The sequence below is a fragment of the Pseudopipra pipra genome, chromosome W (genome assembly GCF_036250125.1).
Source record: "Pseudopipra pipra isolate bDixPip1 chromosome W, bDixPip1.hap1, whole genome shotgun sequence".
In the NCBI taxonomy this organism is placed as follows: Eukaryota; Metazoa; Chordata; class Aves; order Passeriformes; family Pipridae; genus Pseudopipra; species Pseudopipra pipra.
The window spans coordinates 27,412,014-27,439,577 of record NC_087580.1 but is presented as its reverse complement, the minus strand read 5'-3'; the positions used below and the strand labels follow the sequence as shown (position 1 = coordinate 27,439,577).

The window sequence follows — 27,564 nt, the reverse complement described above, 5'->3', positions numbered from 1 at the left end:
CTCCGGCCCACAGGGAAGGCCAAGGACATCCCCCCAACTCCGGCCCCGGCAGGACGGCGGCGCCAGCGGGGTTGTCCTGCAGCCGGGGCCATGCTCGGCTGACAGAGCCAGCACAACACCCGCCCAAAGGGACACTGACTGCCTCCTCACCTGCCTGGGGGGCCCAAGGCATCTTCCTCTTCCTCGCAGCCTCCTCCTCCATCCACCCAAGCTTTGGGAAGGACAAATCCTGATGGGGGGGAAAACAAGGGCTGACTGTGTTGCCTCGGGGGTTCCTCCTGCCCAAGTCCATCTCTAGAGCTCATTGGGCATCCTGTGTCCATAAAAAGCTCCAAAACACCAAGATTCAGCCCAGAAAAACCCAAACCTCTGAGATTCAGGCAAAAACCCTCTCAAAACATTTTTGCCCAAACTGCAAAAACTTGAGATTCAGCCAGAAAATACTCCAAAATATGAAGGTTAAGCCAAAGAAATTCTCCCAGGAGTTACACCTCTCTGGTCTGTCCCCTCCGGGGTTGGGAACAGCTTCCCTCTCTGCGATGCTGCAGGTCCCACTCAGGGATGCTGGGAGCGCTGGGGGTCCAAAGGGTCCCTTCTCCTCTGACTCTCGCCTTCGGGATGCCAAGTTCCCAGACATTCCCGCTCTCCAGGTTCTCCACTCTGTTGTCCCAGGGATCCCCCAGCTCCGGCATCTCCCCGTTCCGCCCTCCACACTCGGCAGCTCCCGGGCTCCACACCCACCCCCGGCACTCCTGGGGGGCCCCAAACCCGCTGTGTCCCCCCCGCTGGCACCGGGCTGACAATGGAGCCGGCAGGGCCTGACCCAGCAACACCAACCCCCACTGTGGGGGGGACCCGCATCCCCCCACCCACCGCTGGGGCTCTGCCCCCAACCCAGCCCAGCACCCCCAAAAAACACCTCCTGCCCACCCCCAAGAGTCCCCAAGGGCACAGCCCTGCACAAGGGTGGCTGTGCTCAAGGAAACCAAACAGCCCCACAGGTGGGGGAACACCAGAGGCTGCTGTGGGGCAATGAGAGCAGGGAGCAGATGGAGCCCCCTGACACGTGGGCGGGTTCTGGGTTCAGCCTGAGAAGGCACAATTTGGCACCAACAGCACGGCCCTGACCGCTGGCTCAGCACAGGGGGCCCGAGCTCCCCCCTCTCCAGGCTCTCCGGGCTCTCGCAGCTCCCCCCTCTCTCCAGCCTCCCCCGCTCTCCAGGGATCAAGGCATGGGGACACAAAGGCACCCCCACGGCAACCCCACTCCCAATCTCCCCCCTCTCCTTAGCACCCCTCTCCCACCCATTTCCAATCAGCCTCCCAGATCCTGACTCCCACCAGCTCCCTTTGGGGGTCCCACCCGCTCTTTTCGCTTCTCTCACCCCTTTCCCATCGTGGCCGCTCCGCTCACCCGACAGCGGCAGGAAGGGCAGGGACAGGGGTGGAGCAGCAACAGCAACAGCAGGAGAACAATTGTCCCCCATCCCATGGGTGCCCGGGAAGGGGAACTCATCCCAAATATCCTGGGGGGAGAATGGGGGGTCGGGACATACTCGGGCTGCCAGCACAGATTTCCCTGCAAAGTCTGCAGGGAGTCAAACCCTGGAGAGGAGATTGTGCCCCATGGATGGGATTGCAGAGGCTCCCTCAGGTCCCCAGCAGAAATCAGCAATCAGGAATATACACAAAAGGTCCCCACAAAGATTTGGGGGGCAGTGTCTTGTAGCTAGGGAAGAGCATCATCCCACTGTGGCGGGGCTGGAAAGTGGGAGGCTGCTCCAGGGGTCTGCAAGAGGCCTCGTGCTCTGCTCAACCCCACCAGTGCCTGGTACCAACACCCCCGGCTGCCCCCGGCCCTGGGCAGCTCTGCTGCCACAGGCTGTGCCCTCACCGTGGCCCTGCAATGGCCCTGCCTGTGGCCCTGTCCCTTGGCTCTCTCTCTGCCAGCTCAGTGTGGGGCACATGGGCTGGGGGTCCCTCCCAAGCCCCCCGGGCAGCCGGCGTTGGCTGGGGGGATGTGAGGGCTGGGCCTGCTCAGCACAGCCCCGGCCTCGTGCCCAGCGCCTCTTTCCTGACCCACACAAGAGCTTCCCGGCCCCCCAGGGCTCCCCTGCTGCTGCCTCTGCTCCTGGCCCTGCCTTTGCTGCTCCCTTGGCTGGGGCAGCGGCTGCAGGGGGGGATGGCAGCAGCTTCAGCTCCACGGCACTTCCTGGGGGGAGCTCAGCCCGGGGGGGACGGGCAAGGACCTGATGGGGATGGACAGGGGCCCAGCAGGGAAAGGCAGGACCTACAGGGGAAGGCACAGGGACAACCTGGCCCCCCACACTGCCAGGGCTGTCTCTGCTCCTCCTTGCAGGCTCCGTGGCCAGGCACAGTTTGTGTTCCTGGGTGCCCACCATCTCAGCACTTGGAGACGCTCAAATCAGCGCCCGCAGCTCTGCAGCAAAGCCCCAGCTCACCTGGCACACAGGGGATGGACACAGCACCTGCTCGGGGATGGGCACTCACAGCTTTGTCTTCTTTCCCACCACAGGGCTCTCCTTCCTCAGCAGCACCTCTGCCTTGCACTTATTCTCAGCCTCACCTCAGGGACACCTCTGGGCTCACCTCCGCGCCACTTCTCAGCCTCACCTCAGGGCCTGGGCTCAAGGACAGGAACCTGCAGGGAGGGGACATCAGGTGCAAGCTCAGGGCTGCCTGCTTGCACTGGCCTCTGGGCTTCTTTCTCCTTCTACAACCAGCCCAGAACTCAGCCTGCTTTTCTAACACCACACATTTACAGACTAACCTTGGAGATAGATATGGACAGACATCTCTATCACCCTGGGGATAGAGCCTCAAGCATGTGCAGCCATAGGAATGGGAATCAGAGAATCACAGAATCAGCCACGTTGGAAAAGACCTCTGAGATCATCAAGTCCAACCCTGGATCCAACCCCGCTGTGCTTCCCAGACCATGGCACTGAGGCCACATCCACTCTCACCTTCAACACCTCCAGGGACGTTGACTCCACCCCCTCCCTGCCCAGCCCAGTCCAAGGCCTGATTACTCTCTCAGCAAAAAATTGCTTCCTAATATCCAACCTAAACCTCCCCTGGCACAGCTCAAGACCCAGCCCTCTTGTCCTACTGCTGCTTCCTGCCAGAACAGCCCCACCCCCACCTGGCTCCAACCTCCTGGCAGGGACTTGCAGACAGTCAGGAGGTCTCCCCTGAGCCTCCTCTTCTCCAGCCTCAACACCCCCAGCTCCCTCAGCCTCTCCTCACACCACTTGTGCTCCACTCCCTTCCCCAGCCTCGCTGCTCTTCTCTGCTCCTGCTCCAGCCCCTCCAGGCCCTTCCTCAACTCAGGGGCCCAGAGCTGGACACAGCACTCCAGGGGTGGCCTCACCAGCGCTCAGTCCAGCCCAACAATCACTTCCCTGCTCCTGCTGACACACTCTTCCTCACACAGGCCACCAGCCATTGGCCTTCTTGGCCACCTGGCCACACTCTGCCTCCTGTTCAGCTTCCTGTCCATCCACACTCCCAGCTCCCTTTCTGCCTGCCTGCTCTCCAGACACTCTGGCCCCCACCCGGGGGGCTGACGGGGCTTCTTGTGCCCAAAGGGCAGGACCCGGCCCTTGGCCTGCTGGAACCTCATCCCCTTGCAATCAGCCCATGGATCCAGCTGGGCCAGGTCCCTCTGCAGAGCCCTCCTGCCTTCCAGCACATCAACACACCCCCAGCTTGGGGTCACCTGCACATTTGCTGATGAAATGCCTGGTTCTGCAGCAGCTGCAGATGCTCAAGGGGCAGCAGGACCAAGTCAGGGGCCTGGGGGGGCCTGGGGGGCTTTGGGGTGCAGGAAGGTCCTGGGGGAGCTGAGGAGGGGCTTTGGGGATTGAGGGTACAAACCAGGACATACCAGAACAGACCAGTACAGACCAGTACCTCCTCACTGCTCCCCAGATCTCTCCTGGACTTGGGCCAATTGTCATGGGACATCTGAGCCCCCCCCAGTGCGCTCCCAGTACAGCCCAGTGCCCCCAATACAGTCCACTGTGCTCCTGTCCCAGCGTGCTGAGTGATCCCTTTTTGGGGGGTTGGAAGGGATTTGATGAGGGGGCTGCAGGAGATTTGGGGGGATATGGAGGGGTGGGATGGGGATTTAGGGGGTTTAGGGGGGCTTTAGGTGCATTTAGGGAAGTTAAAAGAGGTCTTAGAGGCATTGGGGGGTCAAAAGGATCTGTGTGGGGAGGGGATTAAAGGGAAAATGGGAGGTAGGGGATATTTGGGGGGTTAATGGGGCCTGGGGGGGGAGAGGAGGGGCTGCACCATGAGCAGCTGAGTCCTGAGACCTCCCCGGTGTCCTCAAGACCCTCTTGGTGTTCCTAATTCCCCCCCTTGACACTCCAAGACAAGCCTGGTGTCTCCAGTGTCCCCAGGGCCTCCCCATTGCCATTATTCCCCCCTTGACACCCCCAATTCCACTGGCCCCATGCCCATCCCTGATGTCCCAACCCTCCATCTCAACCCAGGAGCCCCCCCTGGCCCTTTTGACCCCAAAAATGCCCCCCCACACGTTCACAGAAAGGCCAAGGGCATCTGGGGACACGTTGGGGACAGCTGGAGGGCTTTGGGGGGCACTGGGTGATTACTGGAGGATACTGGGACACACTGGGGGGAACCAGAGGGCACTGGGAGGGACTAGAGGGTTACTGAGGGATCCTGCGAGGGCACTGGGAGGGACTGGGGAGTTACTGGGGGATTATCAGGACACAGGGAGAGACACTGGCAGGTTACTGGGCCATACTGGGGGTTACTGGGTGCTCACTGGAGGATCACTGGGCCATCCTGGGGGGCAGTGGGAGGTCACTGGGACACACTGGCTAGTCACTGAGGGGGTTACTGGGCCGTACTGAGGGGCACTGGGATCCCCTTACCCGGATGCGGTACATCTCCCCCCCGGACTTCGGGGGGCACCCCCAGGACTCCTTCCCCTGGGGGCTGGGAGATCCCCTGAACCCCACTGCTGGGCTTTAGGGAACCCCCGGGCCCCCCTCCCTGTGGGGTCTCTGTGTGCTGCGTGTTGGGGGTCTCTGGGGTTCGGGGGGGGCATTGGATCCCCTTTCCCTGGGGTCGGTCCGCCAGGCCGGCAGGGGGCGCTGTGGCGGGAGGGGTAATGGCGGATCGCGGGTCATGCCGGCGGGTAACGCCGGCGCGCCTGCGCAGTGCAGCCAGGGCGCTGGGACAGCCCCACCCCCCCCCCGCGGGTTCCAGGCCCCGCGCTCTGACCCTCGGGAACCCCCGAACCCCTCGGCTAAACCCTCCCGAGCCCTCCAGCCTTTCCACCCACAGCCGCGCTCCCCGCAGCCCCGAGCGGATCCCCAGAATCTCGCTCTCCGAGAGCACCCTCACCTCCACCGCTACCGCTGCCCCGCAGACAACATGGCGCTCTGCGCACGCCCCGCCTCTCGAGCCCCCGCCGCAGCCAATCAGCGCTCGGCCCGTCCCCGCCCCGTCCCTGCCGGCCCCGCCCTGTCGGGTGAGCGGGGCGGGCACGGCGGGAAAGCGGCGGGGGGGAAAGAGCGGGGGGGACCCCAAAGGGAGCGCGAGGGGCGGGGGGTCACCCCCAAAGGGGGCTGGGGGGAGCCGGGCTGTGAAGGGACTGCTTTTCCAAACTGCCCTGCTTATCCCGCATGTGCACACTTCTCTCCTACTGGGATCTGGCCCAGACAAACCTGAAAATACCTGGAAGTGCCACCTCCACCAGCACTTCCTCCACAGCTGCTTTCAAGGATTTCTCTTCAATTTGCCAAGGAAATGCTTCCAGATCATACTTCCATCTACAAGTCAGAACACCAGCCTGCACCAGGACTCCTGCTTGTTTTCCCTGCACTTGCTGACAGGAGGTGCAGAGGCAGGATGTCAGCACTTCATTACCAACAGCCTTAACGGGGGATGACTCCACTTTTTAACCTTGGAAGAAGAGCAGCTTTTCCTTTTCCTCTCCTGTTTTTTGGGGTTAGTTTTTTTTTACCTTCTGAATAAAAGAACACATGTGTAAATTGAAATAATCTGAACCCAACTTTTAAGAAGACTGACACCTTTGAGCAGCTTCCTCTTAACCCTCTCTCCATGTTGGAGGAGTGGCCAGATGAAGAGTTACCAGCCCATCCTGGCTTCCAGAATGGCACAGCTGGTGGTTAGAGATTCATCTCACAGTTATCTAGAATATGCCCAAACTTGTTCTGCCCTTCCTAATTCCTAACTCAGACCAATGGCTCCAAACCCAGCATCTGGGAGGCTGATTAGGTTGGCAAGAACATTTCCCTGTGTGATAACAGTGTGGGCACAAGGACTGGGAGTGTGTCATAAGAAATCTGACTTGCATACATGGGGTAGGAGGTAAAAAAAAACACAGATAAGCAGAAAATGTTTGCAAGGAAGAATTGGCAGCAAATCTGTCAGAAGATTAGTGCAGGTGACTATCAAATACAGGAGAAAACATGATGAAAGGAGTAACTCATGACTCTTTATCTGAGCTATGAAATGAACAGTAACTTCAGCCACTGATGAGAGATTTTTTTAAATACAGAAGTGAGTTTGCAGTTGTAGCATTTTCCACATTAAAGCCTACAGCTGGTAAATAACAAAATAAGCAATTAAAAAGCAATCAAGCTTGCTGCATGAAAACCTCTCAAACAGGCTGCTTCAAACAACAACAGTCTTCTTACTCCCCTCCTTCCCCCAAGCCCCAAAACTTCACCACATCTCAGGTCTGTACTCCTCACACACATCACTTGGCAGAGGAAAGCCACACAAAACAAAAGATAAAGAATAATGACTTGTTTTGGTAGGTACTGATGGTCACGTGTGTGGAATGGGAGGTCCCAAGAGGAGTGTCAGCTTGGTGGATGGTCCCTCTTGGGAAGTACAGTAAGTCACCTGGCTGCAAGAAAATTGATATATTTAGGGCACCAGGTCAAACCTTATTGCAGTCAGAGAAAATACTCTCTGAGCAGATAGTCTGACAATATATATCCTTTAGAATCACAAAATGGAGCAGTCCTGCAATGTACACTTGAATAACATAAAGAACACTAAGCCAGAAGTTCAGAACCTTAAACTTTCCAACCTGCTGTCAATATTTACTGAAAACGTGAAACAAGCTTTTTAACATCACAGAACACACAGACTCCCACTGAGCTGCAGGAAGAGGACAAAGAAGCAGCTGAGATGGACCTGCTGGCAACACAGTGGGCTGGCAGAGGAGCAGTGAAATGGGGATTTGGTCAGATCACATCAAAAGAAAAGGCTAGTATTCCACGAGAAAAGCCAAATATTCTGTAAAAATGGTAATCTGTTACAATACTGTTGTCTGAGATTTTCAGTTAAAGCACTTAAAAAACAGGTACAACCTTCCTCCTCCTCCTCCCTATCTTTCTTCTCACCTATGTAAATTAAAACTCCACACTGAAAAAAAACTAGATAAGGAAAGTCAAGGCAAGAAAGGTGTAAAGCACATAAAATTGCCTCCAAGAAGGAAATAAAAGTTTACTTATGGCTTGTCCTGTAAACACCTATAGAGTTGGACAGCACAGTCAAAGAAAACTGCCTTCCTTACCAGAGTGGGGACTACACCAACCAAGAGTATTCTGAATTCTCTTCATTTGAAAGATGGAGAAAGGAAATATTCTAGAAAGATGTTTAGGGAGGAAATAGAGTCAAACAACAGCATCCCTCTCAGAGGCAGCCACAAAGAGACAACCAAACTTTGACACCAGCCACCCAGAAGAAATGGGTCACAGGAAGTGAACAACAGCAAACAGAAGAAAAATAAATTAAAAACTTGGATAACTTTTAAGCCCATCATTATTCCATAAAAATGAAAGGCACTGAAGTCTGGTCCAAAATATTCCAGAAATGAAAAAGGGAACTGTAGTTTACTAGACTTTGCATTACCCAGTACACGATGACGATTGAATATTCCCCTCTGTCAAACAACACAGCTCATGATGTCAGCATCCCATCCAATGGGTCACACTATTCCTAAAACACCTACACCATCCAACATGTCACACTATTCCTAAAACACCTACACCCAAATGCAGCTCTAGACACTGAGAAGAGCAGAGAGAGGCTCCCTAACAGGCCAAAAGGCAGAGAAACTCCTGAGGATCCCAACATGGAGCAGCACCACCAGCTGGACAAGTAACACTTCAAAAGCAGGTCAAACAGAACAGGACAAGCACCAGATTCCCTGCTGACACTCAGTAATCTTCATGAAATGTTCCTTTTATTCCAAAAATCAACCACCAACCAAACACTTGAATTTCACGTTTGGAAAAAGGAAGAGCAATTAATACAGCAAGTTTATATGGGGTTTGGTTCATGCTTTTCTTTATCAGCCAAGGATAAATATTTAAATCTCATTCACCAGAACAGTGACAATGTTCAGTGCAGCAGTAAGTCTCAGTGCACAGAAGGATTAGCCTGAGGGATTACAGGCAGCATGTAAAAGCATAAAAATGTTTTAGAACCATACACAAACCCAGTGTTTTTTCTGCACACAACTCCACAAACATGACCTAGGAGTCAGGGTGCCCAACCTGGAGAGTACTAGTCAATTTACAGAAATAACTGGGGGTTTTGGCCCATTATTTAAATACTAGAAGCAAAGGATACCTTTAAAAAAGGATACAGACAACTATCACCCAAATTTCTCGTGCTCGCAGTGTGCAAACCCTCCCCTCAGTTTCACAGCCACAATCACTGCCTTCAAGAAATGGACCACTTTTAACTTTTCTGGCAATCACAGCCCAGACCACCTAAGGCAGTGAAATTCTCATACCTTTAATATGAACTCACGTGTGGGATTCCCAATCCTATCTTCTGATTCCACATCATATTCCCCAGCTAAAGGCACCCTTGGTTTATAGAGCCACCAGTGTTTCTCGCCTTCCAGCTGAAGGAGAAACACCTGCAAAAGACCATAAATCCAAATCCATAAGGAAGTAATTCCTTTCCCATTAATTTTTAGATAGCTACAATTCAGAGAAATTTAAATTTGAACTAATTTTTTTTGTCTCTATTTAGAGACAACAGACAGAGGAGTTGTGAAGTGGGATCTGTTTTATCCTAAGGCAGGCATTTGGAAATCCCTGTTTCTCTCCAGTCACACTTTAAGTAAGTGCTAGAGAACTAACCCAAAAGGAACATCTGCCACACAAATATCCAAAATTTCAGGTGAAAGAGGTTTATCCCCAACAGAGCATCAGAAACCTCCTTAGGGTGCCCAATGGGGGTAGATGGCATGAGTTAGAAATGCTGGATGTGAGGCTGCTGAATAACAAGCATAAGGAAAATGAAACTCCAGGTGTATTGAATGGAGGGTTAGAAGCACACACACAACAGCAAACACTGCCATCAGCAAAAGCCCATGCACAATTTCACAGGCAAGGTTGTGCTGTCCTACCTCAACATCATCATAGTGAGGAGGAAGGCCCTGGGATCCCTGGGCAGTGATGTAAACATTGGACCCCACCAGAGACCCAAAGGAGCACTCCAGCTTCTCCTGAATCTTCCACAGCTCCTCCTGTAAAAAAAAAAAAGACGCTGTTACTTGCTGAAGAGCTCAGCCAAGCCCAGCCCACATCCTCCCCATGGCTTGGGAAGAATGATCACATCAGGGACACAGAGGCTGGGAAGGAAGGTGCTCTGGACCAGTGTTTCTCCTGAAGGAGAGCACTGGAGATGCAAAGGGGATCTGCCATGAGAGTCATTGCTAAGCCAAAAAGTCTGGTGCCCCAACCTGGGTTTGTTCTCTTCCCTGTGCCATCTTTAGGCTGCACAACCAGACAGACAAGGCTGAACAGAGGAAAATAATCCCACAAACAGCAAAACACCATAAGACAAGAAGCACATGCAGGACCTGCATTCTCTCACCAGAGAGAACATACAAAGGTTAGAGACCTTTCACCAGTTACTCCAATCATTTGGGAATATTCAAAACCAAACCTGACTCATCCACACCCCACATGTGACAGACAAGGCACCGAAGGGAAACAGCAGAACGTGCCAAGTACCAGATCCACACAAGTGCAGCTTGGCCATTAAAGCTGACAGCAGCCAGGAACACTATACCTGGGACTCAGCTTGTATTTGGGATCTTATTTGGGTCCACCTCACAATTCAATTGTGTTGACACCTTCAAGACTACCTGAATCAAAGCACCTCCAAGAATCCAAGTCCTTTACACAACTGTGCAGCACCACTGTCTCGTTCTCAAACTCAAGGACTGAGAACACTCAGCTAAAATGGGCTGGTACCTTTCCATGGTGCAATTCACTGGCAAGAACACTGGAAATATTTCACATGGTTTCACACCTTACCCTCCATTAAAGGGAAGTGGCTCAAAAGCCACAAAGTTTGCACAAGGAAACAGTGGGGCAGAAGGCATAATTTAAGCACAGATGCCTAATCATCAATTTTGTGCATTTGTTTTTGTTTCCAAACTTTCATGTGACAGAGCAAAATTTTAAAAATAATATCTTATTATACATATTATAGCATGAATCAGATTTTGTTCTTACTGCAGAGCAGTGAAACATGATGGACAGTGCAAAAGTATAAACTGTGTTTTAATCCAGCTCATGAAAAGATTTCAGCAGGTCATCAATGTCAACCACTTCCCCTGGGGACAGAGATGAAGCCATGTCTAGTGCAACTCAAGCAAAACACACCACATTATTAAGCCAGCATCAATTATATCCAGTGAAACAATCCCACCTTAAATCTCTGAGGCTGATGAAACTGTATTCTTGCCTTTTTCTGGTCAGAATCCTTCTTCAGCTGCATGTAATTCACTTTGCCTTCTTTATTTTAAACCTTCTTCTTTCCATTCACACACCTGCAGATATTCACATCTCGCCCATAGTACAGGCCCTGGCTGCACAGCTCCTTCAAGTCTGACAGCTGGAACAGGGACAGGCAGTAAGCAGCCACCAGGGGATCATTGCTCTGGACGAGTAGTGGCTTTTGCTCCCAGTACTCCTTGAAAAACACCTCTTCTTTGATGGGGGAGATCAAGCTCCCGAAGAGGCTGTCTGGGTTCTCAAAACTCAGGACTGAGGGAGAACAAGCTGCTTCCAGCTTTGCTCGTTTACACTGTGCCTGTGTTTCTTTTCCCATTTCAGCATGCTTCCCTCCTTTCTTGGGCATGGTTCCTGTTCAAGAGGAGAGAGGACCAAAACAATCAACCAGCAACACAACCTCAAGAGCTCACGGGCCCAGAGCAACAACTCTTACCCTACCCAGTGGGATATCAGAGTATCCCGGGAACAGCTCTGATTTCAGAGCCTCACTATTTGCTCCAAAGCGTTAACACTTTACAGAAGACAGGGAACATTGTTAGGCCTTCCTGTTGATGCTCTGTAATTACTACATTTACAAGTTTAAAACTTGTAAAATTTACCAGTTTAAGAACTAAAAGGCCAAGATTCTGCTTTCAGTCCTGTCGAGCTGTCAAACTTTGTTTATGTAGAACAAAAAATTCTTTCATACAAGCACAGACATTTCATTTTAAAGCTGGAAGTCATTTACTTGGTTTTTCTCAGGCAGATAGTATGATTGTGTACCATTATGCAAAAATAAAGAAGTTGATCTACAAATGCTTTGGCTGCCAAATTCTCAGGAAAGTTAAGGGGAAAATCAAGTAACGGTAGGTAACTGTGCAAGTCTGGAAAGCCAACACCTGAGAAGTTTGAACGTGCTGATGCCATAATTTCTAAGTAAAAATGACAGCTCTACTCCCTACACCCATTTGATAGGAAATGCTATCAATTTGTTGAGATACTTTTATTTACACAGATCCCATATTTTGAAACTTAAACTCCAGTTCTGGTATTTACATGCAGCACTAAGTTCTTCTGTGCAGCAGGACACCCTTGCTGGCCCACTAACTCCTGGGCAGTGTTTCAGCAGCAGCTCCTGCACAGCCTCAACAGTAACCGAGGGTCACCTCAGCCCTGCAGGAGGGAATTCACATCACCTCCTTCCTGAGAGAATGAACATTCCCAACTGCAGCACGAGGCAAGGGAATGCGTAAAAAATTAAAGACTGAAAATCAGTCCCTGACTGACAGCAAGATCTGAAGATGCTGCTGAAGGCACCAAGATCTAAAGCTGACATCCCCAAATGACAGCAACACAAATGCAACCAAGCCTGGATTCATAGTTTTGAATTCCAGACCTAAATCCATTGTACCAACCTCTCAGCTCATTCACACTGATTTAAAGAAGTTACATTCAGATATTTACTATTCATAGAACGCAGCTTCATTTACAACACGGGCTGTTCTGTAGCGTTCTGCTGGTTATTACAGCTGTTCCAAGCCCCCTGCCATGGGCAGGGATACCTTCCACAAGATCTAGTTGCTCAAACCCCCATGCAACAGGATCCAACCAGGCCTTGAGCACTGCCAGGGATGGGGCATCCACAGCTTCTCGGGGCAACCTGAGCCAATGCCTCACCACCCTCCAGCAGAAAAAAATTCTCCCTTACATTTAATCTAAACCTGAACCGTTCAGCTTAAACCCATTGCCCCTTGTCCTGCAGCTACAGGCCCTCAGAAAAAGTCCCTCTCCATCTTTCTTGCACCACTTAAGTCCTGACAGGCTGCAAGGAGGTCTCCACAGAGACTTCTCCAGATTGAGCCATCCCAACTCTCCCAGCCTGTCTCCGCAGCTGCTCCATCCCTCTCATCATCTTCCTGGCCTTCCCTGCACTTGATCCAACAGGTCTGTGCCCTTCTCACGCTGGGAGCTCCAGAGCTGGATGCAGCGCTCCAGGTGGAGAATCACCAGAGCGCGGCAGAGGGGCAGAACCCCCTCCCTCACCCACGGCCCGCTGAATGGGATGCAGGATACGCCCGGATTTCTGGGCTGGGAGCTCAGCGCCAGCTCAGCCCCAACTTTCCACCCACCAGCATCCCCAATTCCTTCCGTGCCGGGCTGGAGGACAAACCCCAGCGCAGAACCCCACACGGGAGCAGCTGCTCCCCGCCAGGGCTGTTCCCTCCCACACCACGGCAGCTCCCTGGGAAGCGGCGGGAATAGCGCCGGGCACAGCGGGAATAGCGCCGGGCACAGCGGGAATAGCGCCGGGCACAGCGGGAATAGCGCCGGGCACAGCGGGAACACCGCCGGGCACAGCGGGAATAGCGCCGGGCACAGCGGGAATAGCGCCGGGCACAGCGGGAATAGCGCCGGGCACAGCGGGAATAGCGCCGGGCACAGCGGGAATAGCGCCGGGCACAGCGGGAATAGCGCCGGGCACAGCGGGAATACCGCCGGGCACAGCGGGAATACCGCCGGGCACAGCGGGAACACCGCCGGGCACAGCGGGAATACCGCCGGGCACAGCGGGAATACCGCCGGGCACAGCGGGAATACCGCCGGGCACAGCGGCTCCGAGGACACGCGGTGTCCCCGCTCCCCCCTCCCGGCTCCCGCCGCCTCCATCCAGCCCCTTCCCGTCCCGCGGCCCCGCACTCACCCGGGCAGGAGGGAGGATCGCGTGGGATCGGGGCGGGCCGGGATGGATCGGGGCGGGCAGGGGAGGCGAGGCCAGGCAGGATGTGCCGGCTGGAAGCGGGAGGCGGTCCTGCCGCGCTGGGAGTCACGGGAGGAGCCGCTTCCGGGCGGCCAGTAGGAAATCCGGCGGCATTCCAGTGTCATTCCAGTGGGTATTCCAGTGGGAACGCAGCAGCACTGAGGTTAATCAATCTGCTTCATACAACGGTGCCTGGGCTTCAGCTGCGTTATTTATTTTTTTTTCCTGGACCAAAAATCTTCTTCTAGAGTCTCCCTGAGTCTCCCTCAAAGAAAACTTTGGAATCCTCACCGAGCACGTGAAAACTTCCAGAAATATTTTTAGATGCCTGTTAATGGTTTGGTTTACGTTGGCTAATGATGTCAGAAACAAAAGGAAATGTTAGGTAGGCTTTGCTGAAGCTTTGTTCTTGTGTACTGGCTTGAAGGATACGAAGCAGAACTAGCAGAAATAAAAAAGGTGGATTTTGGCAACCTCAGCAGCCTTACAGTGCACGGCTGATGTTGGTACAAAGTTACACTGCCATAAGTGTAACTAGAAGGACCTTTCAATGGCAGGTAAGAGAGGGGACTGTGTCCTGTCAACAACTTAAGGAGGGAGAAGAACAGAGCCTTGCACATCTCCAACACCAGTTCAAATCCTTCCCTTTACGGAAAGTGGTTTTCAGTCTTGTTCCTCCTCACAGTGTGGTTGTTACACAGTCATAACTTCTGCTTCCCTGGCACTAGCTGGATCATTTGGAACAAATGTCCTGATTCCAGTGGGTTCTGCATTCATGGATGCATCCAGCAAATTCCTGTGTGCTGAGCAGAGAAAGTGGCAAAGTATAATATATAGAAAAGGGGGATGGAGGAGAGAAAAAGGCAAACGCTGCTCATACTGTTCAGTCCTTGTTCCTTTACCACCTGGACCGCTCTGTCGCCAGCTGACCAAAATATCCTGGTCACTTGAACATGAAATAAGGATTAATCAGCATGTGGCTGGGTTACCAGCAGAGAGATTTTGCCAGGGGTGAACCTGCAGCTGTCCTAATTGTAGAAATGTGTACAAATTAGATAAAAAAATTTAAGTTTCTCTAGAAAGCTTTTTTTTTCATAGGCCTGTGAGCTTCAAAGAAAAAGAAGACAATCTCCACTTTCTAATTCTGAGTTCATCACTACATCCCTCAACATCCAGGACATTTTGCAAAATTTATTAAACTTCAAATATTTTAATGTAAATGCTCACCAATAGTTGGGATACTCAAAGTGAAAAATAGGTCACTGTCATGAAATTCTCTTTATTTCTTTCATGAGAATTAGCAAGCTTTGAAGAAGGAAGTAGTTCTCCAGACTTAAAAGGTTGCATCACCTAAATTAACACTCACAGGATGTTTTCTCACTACAGATGGGCATACCAGCAGATGCTAAAAATAGAGAGGCCACATCCTGCACCTCAGCCGGTCACAGACACTATTAAAAGATGTTATTTCTGTTCCAAAAATCCACAAAGTACCTCAGCCTAACTGCCTGAACACCATCAGGGTGAATACTCAAACAAATACACATTTATATAATGGCTATGGTGTTTTTAATTTGCTGTGGGTCATAAACCCCACACATCTGACCGGTGGTGCTGGACAAGATCGTCCAGTGACGAAGGCAAGTGCTTCCAACTCCAGGGCTGTCTCTTGAGCCGCCTCTAGAGTAGAATATCAGGGAATATCTCCACATCTCTGTTCCTTCCTGCGATAGCCTTCATCCCTTCCCCAAGCTCTGGCAGTCCTGGTGGACTGCAGGCAGATTAGCCTCTGCCTAAGGGACAAAATCCAGCCTATAGGGCAAGGACTTCAAGTATTTCAGTTTTGAGCCAGTAGGGCACTGCAGTACTGTTGTGTAAACACTAAATAAGGAGAAGGGGAAGGAAGAAAATAGAAACTTTTTTTTTTTGGTTGCAAATAGGTTTTTTTCACGTGGGTTTAGGGTGTTTATTTGGGAAAGGTTCTTCCCTCCGAGGGTGGTTGGCACTGGACCAGGCTCCCCAGGGCAGTGGTCACAGCACCAAGGCTGGCAGAGTTCAGGCACACGGTGTGACTCTTGGGGTCGGTCCTGTGCCGGGCAAAGGCTTGGACTCGAAGCTCCTCGTGGGTCCCTTCCAATCAGCATGTTCTGTGATGGTGCGATGAGTTCCCTCTCTTTCAACACTTTTGTTCTTTTCAGGGCTCCTCGCTGCCCGGGGCCCGAAGCCCGCCTTCCGCGCGCCTGTTTCCCTGCCCGTTGTGGCGGCCGCAGCCAGGCGCTGAGTGCCCGCTCCCGGGCGGGCACGGCCGCTCGCTCCAGGAGTGGGGGGGCAGCGCCGGCGCCCCGAGGATTCCCGGGATTCCCTCGGCGGTTTCCAGGCAACGCTCCCCGCGCGCTCCTCGCTCCAGGGCCGAACGTGCGCAGCCAATGGGAGGCGGCGGAGTGGGCGGGGCGAGGCGGGGATTGGGCGGGGCGGGGGCGGGGCCGAGAGGGGCGGTTGGTGGGGTTTGGGTGGGAGCGGGCGGGGCCGGGAGCGGGAGCGCTGCTGCTGAGCGGCCCCCGGGCAGCGGCCCCCGGGCAGCGGCCCCCGGGCAGCGGCCCCCGGGCAGCGGCCCCCGGGCAGCGGCCCCCGGGCAGCGGCCCCCGGGCAGCGGCCCCCGGGCAGCGGCCCCCGGGCAGCGGCCCCCGGGCAGCGGCCCCCGGGCAGCGGCCCCCGGGCAGCGGCCCCCGGGCAGCGGCCCCCGGGCAGCGGCCCCCGGGCAGCGGCCCCCGGGCAGCGGCCCCCGGGCAGCGGCCCCCGGGCAGCGGCCCCCGGGCAGCGGCCCCCGGGCAGCGGCCCCAAGACCCCCGGCGAGTGGTCCCCGGTGCGCGGCCCCGGGGGAGGGACCCCCCGTGCGCGGCCCCCGGCGAGTGGCCGCTGGTGAGCGACCCCCGGTGAGCGACCCCCCGTAAGTGACACCCGGTGAGCGACTCGCGGTGAAGAAGCCCCGGTAAGTGACCCCTGCGGAGGGGACCCCGGTGAGCGACCCGCGGTGAACAACCCCTGGCAAGTGACCCCCGGGCAGGGAGCCCCGGTAAGTCACCGCCGAGGAGGGACCCCCGGTGAGTGAGCCCCGGGGACAGTCCCCCGGTGCGCGGCCCCCGGGGGTGTCTGTCCGGGGCTGGGCGCGTTCCTTCCCCGTGCAGAGCCGAGCGGGGCCGTGGCGGGAGCGGGGCCGGAGCGGAGCCGGCCGGGGGGGCAGAGGGGAGCCCTGAGCCGCCTTCTGCCGAGGGGGCTGCTGGAAAGGAGCCTGCGCTGGGAGGAGCGGGGGACGTGGCCCGAGGCTGAGGCAGGGGAGCTTCAGGTCAGCTCCTGGAGAAAGGTTTCTCCCTGTGTTTTTCGGGGGGGCTCGGGCACTGCAATGGGTTGCCCGGGCGGAGCCAGCACCCCGGCAGGTGTTTCAGAGGCTCCTGCATCTGGCCATGGCTGACAGGCTTTAGTGGTTTGGGGGTTGCTGGGGCAGTGCTGGGCTGACAGTTGGACTTGATGGAATCATGGAACGTGCTGAGTTGGGAGGGTCCCACCGGCACCGTGGAGTCCAGCTCCTGAGTTTTAGGCACCACTAAAGGAACTGAATCTGCATCGAGCTGTTTGGCTCCAAAAACTCCTCTGCCCCTAGTCTACACTGCCAAGTAAAACAAAACAGACCGTGCAAAATAGAGGCCTGTGTTCCCCCCAAAGGGAAGGCAGGCAGTTACAAACCAGGACAGTAAATCAAAGCTCAGAACATACGTTCATGTTCTCCACAGTTGTATGACACATCAAACCAGTCCTCTGTTCATTACCCGTGTAGAACTCTCATCAGGAACCCCAAACTTTCTTGTGTGTATTTGTATAGATATGTATAGGTAGATAGATATACATACATAGATATGTATAGGTATATATTTGTGTGTATCTCTGTAAGATTCTGTATCTTTGGATGTGATATTGGCATGCTATTGTTGTGTGGCAACAAGTGGACTTAAAAGGTTACAACACTTTAGGAGATCACCTTTCTGCTTATGGGTCCTATTTTTTTAAAGAAGGTATCAAGAAAAGAACTCTTTAGCCAAATATAAGTTAAGACATTAATCAGAGCAAATGTATTGATTTTTATTTCCAATTCTACAACAAGTCATTCAACTATTTGCATACTCCAAAGCTGGGTTGGAAACTTCTCCCTCAGAAATAAGAAAAACTGTTTTCCGAGGCTGTTACTGACAGCCATGGCAGAGTTTCCAATAACAAGTCCCCATTCTTGAAATGCAAAGCCTGAAAAATGAAACAAGCATTAACCTGGAATTCTTGTTGCCAACACTGATCTGGACAGAAGTTATTAGAGAGTGGAGCAAAGCTAGCACCACAAACAACCTTGGGCTCTGCATTCGTTGGTCATGGCAACAAAGTTCTGCTTTTCAACCCATCTGCTAAGGAAATCTTGCCAGAACTGTGAGCTTATAACACTACTTTTCTTAAGAAGTTATGAGGCCTTAATCCAGTGTACACAGATGAGACCCTGAAGTAGGAGAGAGTCCAGTTGCTGATGATCAGTGCAGATGAGGAATCAGCTCTGCTGAGTAGGCTTCAAGCTTTGTGATTTTTACAAGTGGACTATTTCAAATCTGTTGTAGAAGAAACAGTCTTTTCTGTTTGATCAACTTTCCACTTTCAGAATACTGGAGTTTATCCCTCAAATTCAGCCTGTAGTTTCAAAAGATAAAAATCCCTACAGGAAACCTTTCAGCCTTAGTAGCCAATTGCAACATGCCCAGGGAAGTTCAGCAACAGCACCATTCATTAAATGAACTGTTCTGGCCCAGCCATCCCAGAGAGATTGAGCTCCAGTGCTAAACCCCATAGAGTGCCAAGTGCCATAAGAGCTGATTTTTGGCTTCGCTGAGATTCTCTCTGGTTTCCTTTGGTGTAGCTGGCACATCTGGAGCAAAGGGTCTGGGCAAAAGTACATCCTTAGAGGGTTCCAGTACAAATCATGTGACAAGATTAGCGATTTCTCTAATTGAGGATATTGGATATATATATATGTATATTAGATACAGGAATGTATTTTGCTACCTCCTCTTTCCGCACTGCTGCTGTATTCCTTCATCATGCCCTGTGAGCAGTCCCAGTGTTCTGTGATTGACGCCATAAGGGACTTGCTAACAGGGAACAAAGACCTCTGAGACAAAAGGTGCCACCACAGGAAGCTCTTGCTGCCCAAGAAGTGCCCAGGCTGCCACAACGACTGCACCTGAAGCCAAAGGATCCAGACTTTCTTTCCTGGGGGAAAGGGCTGCTGATTCCCTTTTTTCAGCCCTGCGCTGCAATGGACGGTCCCACCTTTTGAAAAATTGAATACAGCTGAAGATTGCTGCCAGACAAAAGGTGCAACCACAGAAAAATCTAACTGCCTAAGAAGTGCCTAGGCTGCGCCAAAATCTGCACCTAAAAGCCAAAGCTTCCAGACTTATTTTCCTGGTGGAAAGAGCTCCTGTTGCCTTTTTTCAGCCCTACGCTACAACAGCGTGTCTCACCTCCTGGAAAATTGAATCCAGCTGAAGATTCCTGCTAGACAAAAGGTGCCTCCACAGGAAGCTCTTGCAGCCAGAGAAGTGCCCAGGGTGCTCAACAACTGCACCTCAAAGCTTCCAGCCTTTTTTTCCTGGTGGAAAGAGCTGCTGTTCCCTTTTTTCTGCCCTGCGCTGTAATGGCCGGTCCCAACTCCTGAAAACTTCAGTCCAAATGAAGATTCCTTCCAAACAAAAGGTGCCACCACAGAAAGCTCTTCCTCCCAAGAAGTGCCCAGGCTGCCCCAACAACTGAACCTCAAAGTCAAACCTTCCAGACTATTTTTCCTGAGGGAAAGGGCTGCTAATTTTTTTTTTTTTAGCCCACTCATGAATAGGTCAAAGTAACATCAAAAATAGACTCCAGATAAAGATTCCTGACAGACAAATGTCTTACCACAGAAAGCTCTTTGCTGCCCAAGAAGTGCCCAGGCTGCCCCAACAACTGCACTTCAAAGCCAAAGCTTCCAGCCTTTTTTTCCTGGTGGAAAGAGCTGCTGTTCCCTTTTGGATGCCCTGCGCTGCAATGGCCGGTCCCACCTTCTGAAAGATTGAATCCAAATAAAGATTCCTGCCAGACAAAAGTTGCCACCACAGAAAACTCTTCCTGCCCAAGAGGTGCCCAGGCTGCCCCAAAAACTGAACCTCAAAGTCAAACCTTCCAGACTATTTTTCCTGAGGGAAAGGGCTGCTAATTCCCTTTTTTTTGGCCCACTCCTGAATCGGTCAAAGTAACACCCAAAATAGACTCCAGATAAAGGTTCCTGCCAGACAAAAGTTGCCACCACAGGAAGCTCTTGCTGCCCAAGAAGTGCCCAGGCTGCCCCAACAACTGAACCTCAAAGCTTCCAGACTTTTTTTCCTGGTGGAAAGAGCTGCTGTTCCCTTTTTTCTGCCCTGCGCTGCAATGGCCGGTCCCATCTCCTGAAAACTTCAGTCCAAATAAAGATTCCTGACTAACAAAAGGTGCCACCACAGAAAGCTCTTCCTCCCAAGAAGTGCCCAGGCTGCCCCAACAACTGAACCTCAAAGTCAAACCTTCCAGACTATTTCACCTGAGGGAAAGGGCTGCTAATTCCTTTTTTTTTAGCCCACTCATGAATAGGTCAAAGTAACACCCAAAATAGACTCCAGATAAAGATTCCTGCTAGACAAATGTCTTACCACAGAAAGCTCTTTGCTGCCCAAGAAGTGCCCAGGCTGCCCCAACAACTGCACCTCAAAGCCAAAGGATCCAGACTTTTTTTCCTGGTGGGAAGAGCTGCTGTTCCCTTTTTTCAGCCCTGCGTTGCAATGGCCGGTCCCACCTCCTGAAAAATTTACTCCAACTGAAGATTCCTGCCGGACAAAAGGTGCTAACACAGAAAACTCTTCCTGCCCAAGAAGTGCCCAGGCTGCCCCAACAACTGCACATCAAAGCCAAAGCTTCCAGACTTTTTTTCCTTAGGAAAAGAGCTGCTGTTCCTTTTTTTCTCCCCTGCGCTGCAATGGCCGGTCCCACCTCCTGAAAAATTCAATCCAACTGAAGATTCCTGCCAGACAAAAGTTGCCACCACAGAAAGTCTTGCTGCCCAAGAAGTGCCCAGGCTGCCCCACCAAATGAACCTCAAAGTCAAACCTTCCAGACTTTTTTTCCTGGTGGAAAGAGCTGCTAATTCCCTTTTTTTTGGCCCACTCCTGAATCGGTCAAAGTAACACCCAAAATAGACTCCAGATAAAGATTCCTGCCAGACAAAAGTTGCCACCACAGGAAGCTCTTGCTGCCCAAGAAGTGCCCAGGCTGCCCCACCAACTGCACCTCAAAGCCAAAGCTTCCGACTTTTTTCCTGGTGGAAAGAGCTGCTGTTCCTTTTTTTCTGCCCTGCGCTGCAATGACCTGTCCCACCTCCTGAAAACTTCAATCCACCTGAAGATTCCTGCCAGACAAAAAGTGCCTCCACAGGAAGCTCTTGCTGCCCAAGAAGTGCCCAGGCTGCCCCAACAACTGCACCTCAAATCCAAAGCTTCCAGCCTTTTTTTCCTGGTGGAAAGCGCTGCTGTTCCCTTTTGGATGCCCTGTGCTGCAATGGCCTGTCCCACCTTCTGGAAGATTGAATCCAAATAAAGATTCCTACCAGACAAAAGTTGCCACCACAGAAAACTCTTTCTGCCCAAGAGGTGCCCAGGCTGCCCCAACAACTGAACCTCAAAGTCAAACCTTCCAGACTTTTTTTCCTGAGGGAAAGGGCTGCTAATTCCCTTTTTTTTAGCCCACTCCTGAATAGGTCAAAGTAACATCCAAAACAGACTCCAGATAAAGATTCCTGCCAGACAAAAGTTGCCACCACAGGAAGCTCTTTACTGCCCAAGAAGTGCCCAGGCTGCCCCAACAACTGCACCTCAAAGCCAAAGGATCCAGACTTTTTTTCCTGGTGGAAAGAGCTGCTGTTCCTTTTTTTTTGCCCTGCGCTGCAATGGCCGATCCCACCTCCTGAAAAATTGAATCCACCTGAAGATTCCTGCCAGACAAAAGGTGCCACCACAGGAAGCTCTTCCTGCCCAAGAAGTTCCCAGCCTGCACGAACTACACCTGAAGCCAAAGCTTCCATCCATTTTTTCCTGGTGGAAGGAGATGCTGTTCCCTTTTCTGTGCCCTGCGCTGCAATGTCCGGTCCCACCTCCTGAAAAATTCAATCCAAATGAAGATTCCTGACTAACAAAAGGTGCCACCACAAAGTTCTTGCTGCCAGAGAAGTGCCCAGGCTGCCCCAACAACTGCACCTCAAAGCTTCCAGACTTTTTTTCCTGGTGGAAAGAGCTGCTGTTCCCTTTTTTCTGCCCTGCACTGTAATGGCCGGTCCCATCTCCTGAAAACTTCAGTCCAAATGAAGATTCCTGACTAACAAAAGGTGCCACCACAGAAAGCTCTTCCTCCCAAGAAGTGCCCAGGCTGCCCCAACAACTGAACCTCAAAGCCAAAGGATCCAGACTTTTTTTCCTGGTGGGAAGAGCTGCTGTTCCCTTTTTTCAGCCCTGCGTTGCAATGGCCAGTCGCACCTCCTGAAAAATTTACTCCAACTGAAGATTCCTGCCGGACAAAAGGTGCTAACACAGAAAACTCTTCCTGCCCAAGAAGTGCCCAGGCTGCCCCAACAACTGCACATCAAAGCCAAAGCTTCCAGACTTTTTTTCCTTAGGAAAAGAGCTGCTGTTCCTTTTTTTTTTCCCCTGCGCTGCAATGGCCGGTCCCACCTCCTGAAAAATTCAATCCAACTGAAGATTCCTGCCAGACAAAAGGTGCCACCACAGAAAGTTCTTGCTGCCCAAGAAGTGCTCAGGCTGCCCCACCAACTGCACCTCAAAGCCAAAGCTTCCAGAGTTTTTTTCCTGATTGAAGGAGCTGCTGTTCCCTTTTTTCTGCCCTGTGCTGCAATGGCCGGTCCCACCTCCTGAAAAACTGAATCTAAATGAAGATCCTTGCCAGAGAAAATGTGCCACCACAGAAAGGTCTTCCTGCCCAAGAAGTGCCCAGGCTGCGCAAAAACTGCACCTCAAAGCCAAAGCTTCCAGACATTTTTTCCTGGTGGAAAGAGCTGTTGTTCCTTTTTTTCTGCCCTGCGCTGCAATGGCCGGTCCCACCTCCTGAAAACTTCAATCCAACTGAAGATTCCTGCCAGACAAAAGGTGCCACCACAGAAAGTCTTGCTGCCCAAGAAGTGCCCAGGCTGCCCCACCAAATGAACCTCAAAGTCAAACCTTCCAGACTTTTTTTCCTGGTGGAAAGAGCTGCTAATTCCCTTTTTTTTGGCCCACTCCTGAATCGGTCAAAGTAACACCCAAAATAGACTCCAGATAAAGATTCCTGCCAGACAAAAGTTGCCACCACAGGAAGCTCTTTACTGCCCAAGAAGTGCCCAGGCTGCCCCAAGAACTGCACATCAAAGCCAAAGCTTCCGACTTTTTTCCTGGTGGAAAGACCTGCTGTTCCTTTTTTTCTGCCCTGCGCTGCAATGACCTGTCCCACCTCCTGAAAACTTCAATCCACCTGAAGATTCCTGCCAGACAAAAGGTGCCTCCACAGGAAGCTCTTGCTGCCCAAGAAGTGCCCAGGCTGCCCCAACAACTGCACCTCAAATCCAAAGCTTCCAGCCTTTTTTTCCTGGTGGAAAGAGCTGCTGTTCCCTTTTGGATGCCCTGCGCTGCAATGGCCGGTCCCACCTTCTGGAAGATTGAATCCAAATAAAGATTCCTACCAGACAAAAGTTGCCACCACAGAAAACTCTTTCTGCCCAAGAGGTGCCCAGGCTGCCCCAACAACTGAACCTCAAAGTCAAACCTTCCAGACTTTTTTTCCTGAGGGAAAGAGCTGCTAATTCCCTTTTTTTTAGCCCACTCCTGAATAGGTCAAAGTAACACCGAAAATAGACTCCAGATAAAGATTCCTGCCAGACAAAAGTTGCCACCACAGGAAGCTCTTTACTGCCCAAGAAGTGCCCAGGCTGCCCCAACAACTGCACCTCAAAGCCAAAGGATCCAGACTTTTTTTCCTGGTGGAAAGCGCTGCTGTTCCCTTTTTTCAGCCCTGCGCTGCAATGGCCGGTCCCACCTCCTGGAAAAATTTACTCCAAATGAAGATTCCTGCCAGACAAAAGGTGCCACCAAAGAAAACACTTTCTGCCCAAGAAGTGCCCAGGCTGCCCCAACAACTGCACCTCAAAGCCAAAGGATCCAGACTTTTTTTCCTGGTGGAAAGAGCTGCTGTTCCTTTTTTTTTGCCCTGCGCTGCAATGGCCGGTCCCACCTCCTGAAAAATTGAATCCACCTGAAGATTCCTGCCAGACAAAAGGTGCCACCACAGGAAGCTCTTCCTGCCCAAGAAGTTCCCAGCCTGCACGAACTACACCTGAAGCCAAAGCTTCCATCCATTTTTTCCTGGTGGAAGGAGATGCTGTTCCCTTTTCTGTGCCCTGCGCTGCAATGACCGGTCCCACCTCCTGAAAAATTCAATCCAAATGAAGATTCCTGACTAACAAAAGGTGCCACCACAAAGTTCTTGCTGCCAGAGAAGTGCCCAGGCTGCCCCAACAACTGCACCTCAAAGCTTCCAGACTTTTTTTCCTGGTGGAAAGAGCTGCTGTTCCCTTTTTTCTGCCCTGCGCTGTAATGGCCGGTCCCATCTCCTGAAAACTTCAGTCCAAATGAAGATTCCTGACTAACAAAAGTTGCCACCACAGAAAGCTCTTCCTCCCAAGAAATGTCCAGGCTGCCCCAACAACTGAACCTCAAAGTCAAACCTTCCAGACTTTTTTTCCTGAGGGAAAAGAGCTGCTGTTCCCTTTTTGATGCCGTGCACTGCAATGGCCGCTCCCACCTCCTAAAAAACTGAATCCAGCTGAGGATTCCTGCCGGACAAAAGGTGCCACCACAGAAAACTCTTGCTGCCCAAGAAGTGCCCAGGCTGCCCCAACAACTGCACGTGAAGCCAAAGCTTCCAGCCTTTTTTTCCTGGTGGAAAGAGCTGCTGTTCCCTTTTTTCTCCCCTGCGTTGCAATGGCCGGTCCCACCTCCTGAAAACTTCAATCCAAATGAAGATTCCTGCCAGACAAAAGTTGCCACCACAGAAAGTTCTTGCTGCCCAAGAAGTGCCCAGGCTGCCCCAACAACTCCACCTGAAACCAAAGCTTCCAGCTTTTTTTTCCTGGTGGAAAGAGCTGCTGTTCCCTTTTTGCAGGCCTGCTCTGCAGTGGCCGATCTCACTGAAACAGGAGGCCCGGCCCAAAAGAGTTAAGTAAGAAATTTGGGCCTGCTAACAAGCTACCAATATCCAAAACGATCTGTGTTTGTTCTGTTCTACTTACTGGACCAAAGCTTCAGAGAATAGTACAAGAACATGTAATAGGCCTAGAAGCAATAAATTAGAAATATAACAGGATCAGGTAGACATTTGAATAGGAGAAATAGGCCGGGAGCCAGGACTTTTCCCAAGCTTCAGTGAGCGGGTCAAGAACAATGGAAGAGAAGAATGGTCAGGCTGAAGAAGATGAGTTTAAGCCCCCAGACCCCCCAAAATTGAGGGCCAAGAGAAGCACTGTCCCAAGCGCCGCCTGAGCTCCAGCTATACTCCACCTATTATTAATATGCATAGATAGATGTTGTAATCACTTGAATATGCATTTAATCACATCTGAAGATTGTATAAAAATGCTGATTTTGTGTGAAGCCTTTGAGCAAGTTCGTCCAGCGCGAGCTGCCTTGCTCCCAACGTCGAATAAACAAATACCTTGCTGCTTAGAGATAAAAAAAGTCTCTGAGCAGTTTCTCGGACCGATTTTTCGGATTCACTTGGCGACCTGCAGCAGCACACCTTCTCCACCCGGCTGCGGAATCCCCCGGAGGACGGGACCCCCTTGGGCGCCCTCGGGTAAGTCTTTCTACCCGAAGGGGCTCCCTTCTTCGGTGGCTTCTTGCGGGGGCTGGACAAGAACACTGCCTGTTGATAAAAGGTATTTGTATCTGGTTTCTGGTTTTGTTTGTTCTGGTTCTGGATACCCGTGAGTCGAGGCGGGACGCCGTCTCGCAGGGGACACGGGAGAGGACGCTCTCCCAGGGGAATATCCCCTCTGGTCTGGTCTTCTGGTCTGGTTTTGTTTGTATTTGGCCCAATATTGTTATTGTGTACCTGATATATCTTGCTTACCTTGAAACATCCAGGAGCACACAGTTAAAGGTATTATCATGCTAAGAGTTGCCATATGAGAGGTAGTGCTGAAGAGTTAACTATAAGCACATCACTTTGGATAAGACCTAGAATTAAGATTTGTCAGTTTTGCAACTGTTAGTTATATGTATGAGCCTTGTGTAACAGATGTAAGGTTTGCCTCCCCGACAGACAAGGTTGGGTAGAACCAGTGTGCATATTGCAGAAAAGAGGGACACTGGAAGCAAGAATGCCCTGAATTAACAGGTGGAAATACAGGCACAGGAGAGGCTGTTGTTGCTTACAGAGTACTGAGTGAAGGGGGGGCCTGCAGGCCAGTGCTAGGGGACCTGCTGGTAAAAATTAAGCTAGGGGAAGAAAAAGAAGAATTAGATTTTCTAATTGATACCAGGGCTACATTTTCTGTTTTGAATTAATAATACCTAAAAGTGATAAATATGTTTAAGTTGTGGGTGCCACTGGCCAATCAGAAAAGCTTTCTTTTGAAACCCCTAAAGTTCAAAATTGGAAAACAAATGGGAGTGCATCAGTTTTTGTATTTACCAAATTTATCCAAACTGGTATTGGGCAGAGACCTACTAGAAAATCTGGGAGCTGTAATAGAATTCAAACAAGGTAAAATTGAACTTAAGGTAAAGGAAGAACAATTAATAGCAGCTTTAAGTTTAGCAATGAGATATGTGGAGCCTAGCCAGGGTAATTCAGATGTCAATCAAATTTTAGATCAGGTATACCCAGGAGTTTGGGCTACTGAAACACCAGGAAAGTCAAAAAGAGCAGCTCCCATTGAAATAGAATTACAGACAGGAGCAAACCCAGTAGTTAGGAAGCAATATGCACTGAAGCTGGAAGACAGAAGAGGAATTGAGCCAATAATAGACAACTTTTTGAAATTAAGGTTTTGTAGAGTGTGAATCAGATTGCAACACCCCAATTTTACCAGTCAAAAAGACAAATGGAACACATAGGTTGGCTCAGGATTTAAGAGCAGTAAATAAAATAGCTAAAACATACATGCAGCTGTTGCAAACCTATGTACCTTATTAACAATAGAAAGTGTAATTTGGTTCACAGTATTAGACTTAAGAGATGCCTTTTTCTGCCTTCCCTTAACACAGGAAAGTCAAAGGATATTTGCCTTCAAGTGGGAAAATCCCACCACAGGAAGGAAAACTCATCTCATTTGGACAGTGTTACCTTAAGGGTTAGAAAATATTCCCACAATTTTGGGAATTAATTAGCTAAAGAATTGGAACAATGGCAGTCACCACCGGGAAAGGGTGTATTTTTATAATATGTGAATGATCTATTGATTGTTACTGAAAAACAAGAAGAATGTGTTCAATGGACAGTACCAAATATGCCTTTGGCATAGTTCACACTCATGGAGCAATTTGGAAAAAGAGGACTTTTAACTCTTCAAGGAAAAGTTGTGGAATATACTGAAGAAACTCTATGATTATTAGAAGCTGTACAACTCTCCTCTCATGTGGCAATTATGCACTGCCAAGGACACCTGAAAGGTAACACTGCCCTGGAAATAAGAAACAGAAAAGCTGATGCAGAAGCTGAATTAGCTGCTGCAAGTAGTAAAGAACTACCAGTAGCAGCTTTAGTGCTAGAAGAACTAGACACAGATCAACAGGTAGAATATCAAGAAACAGATTATAAGTGGATACA

General features: G+C 51.3%; 1 protein-coding gene across 2 annotated transcripts in view; it reads right to left on the bottom strand.

Moving 5' to 3' along the window:
* LOC135405499 (gastrula zinc finger protein XlCGF49.1-like) overlaps positions 1–27,564 on the bottom strand; it is a 62,029-nt gene that overhangs the window by 1,220 nt on the left and 33,245 nt on the right. The window contains exon 1 of one of the 2 annotated variants that reach the window (XM_064640200.1): positions 151–390. The exons of the other annotated variant lie outside the window; for it this stretch is intronic. Coding sequence (XP_064496270.1) covers positions 151–292 — 142 coding nt within the window. The 5' untranslated portion in view covers positions 293–390. Of the gene's footprint in view, positions 1–150; positions 391–27,564 lie in introns of those variants that run through there. 2 annotated transcript variants of the gene reach the window in all.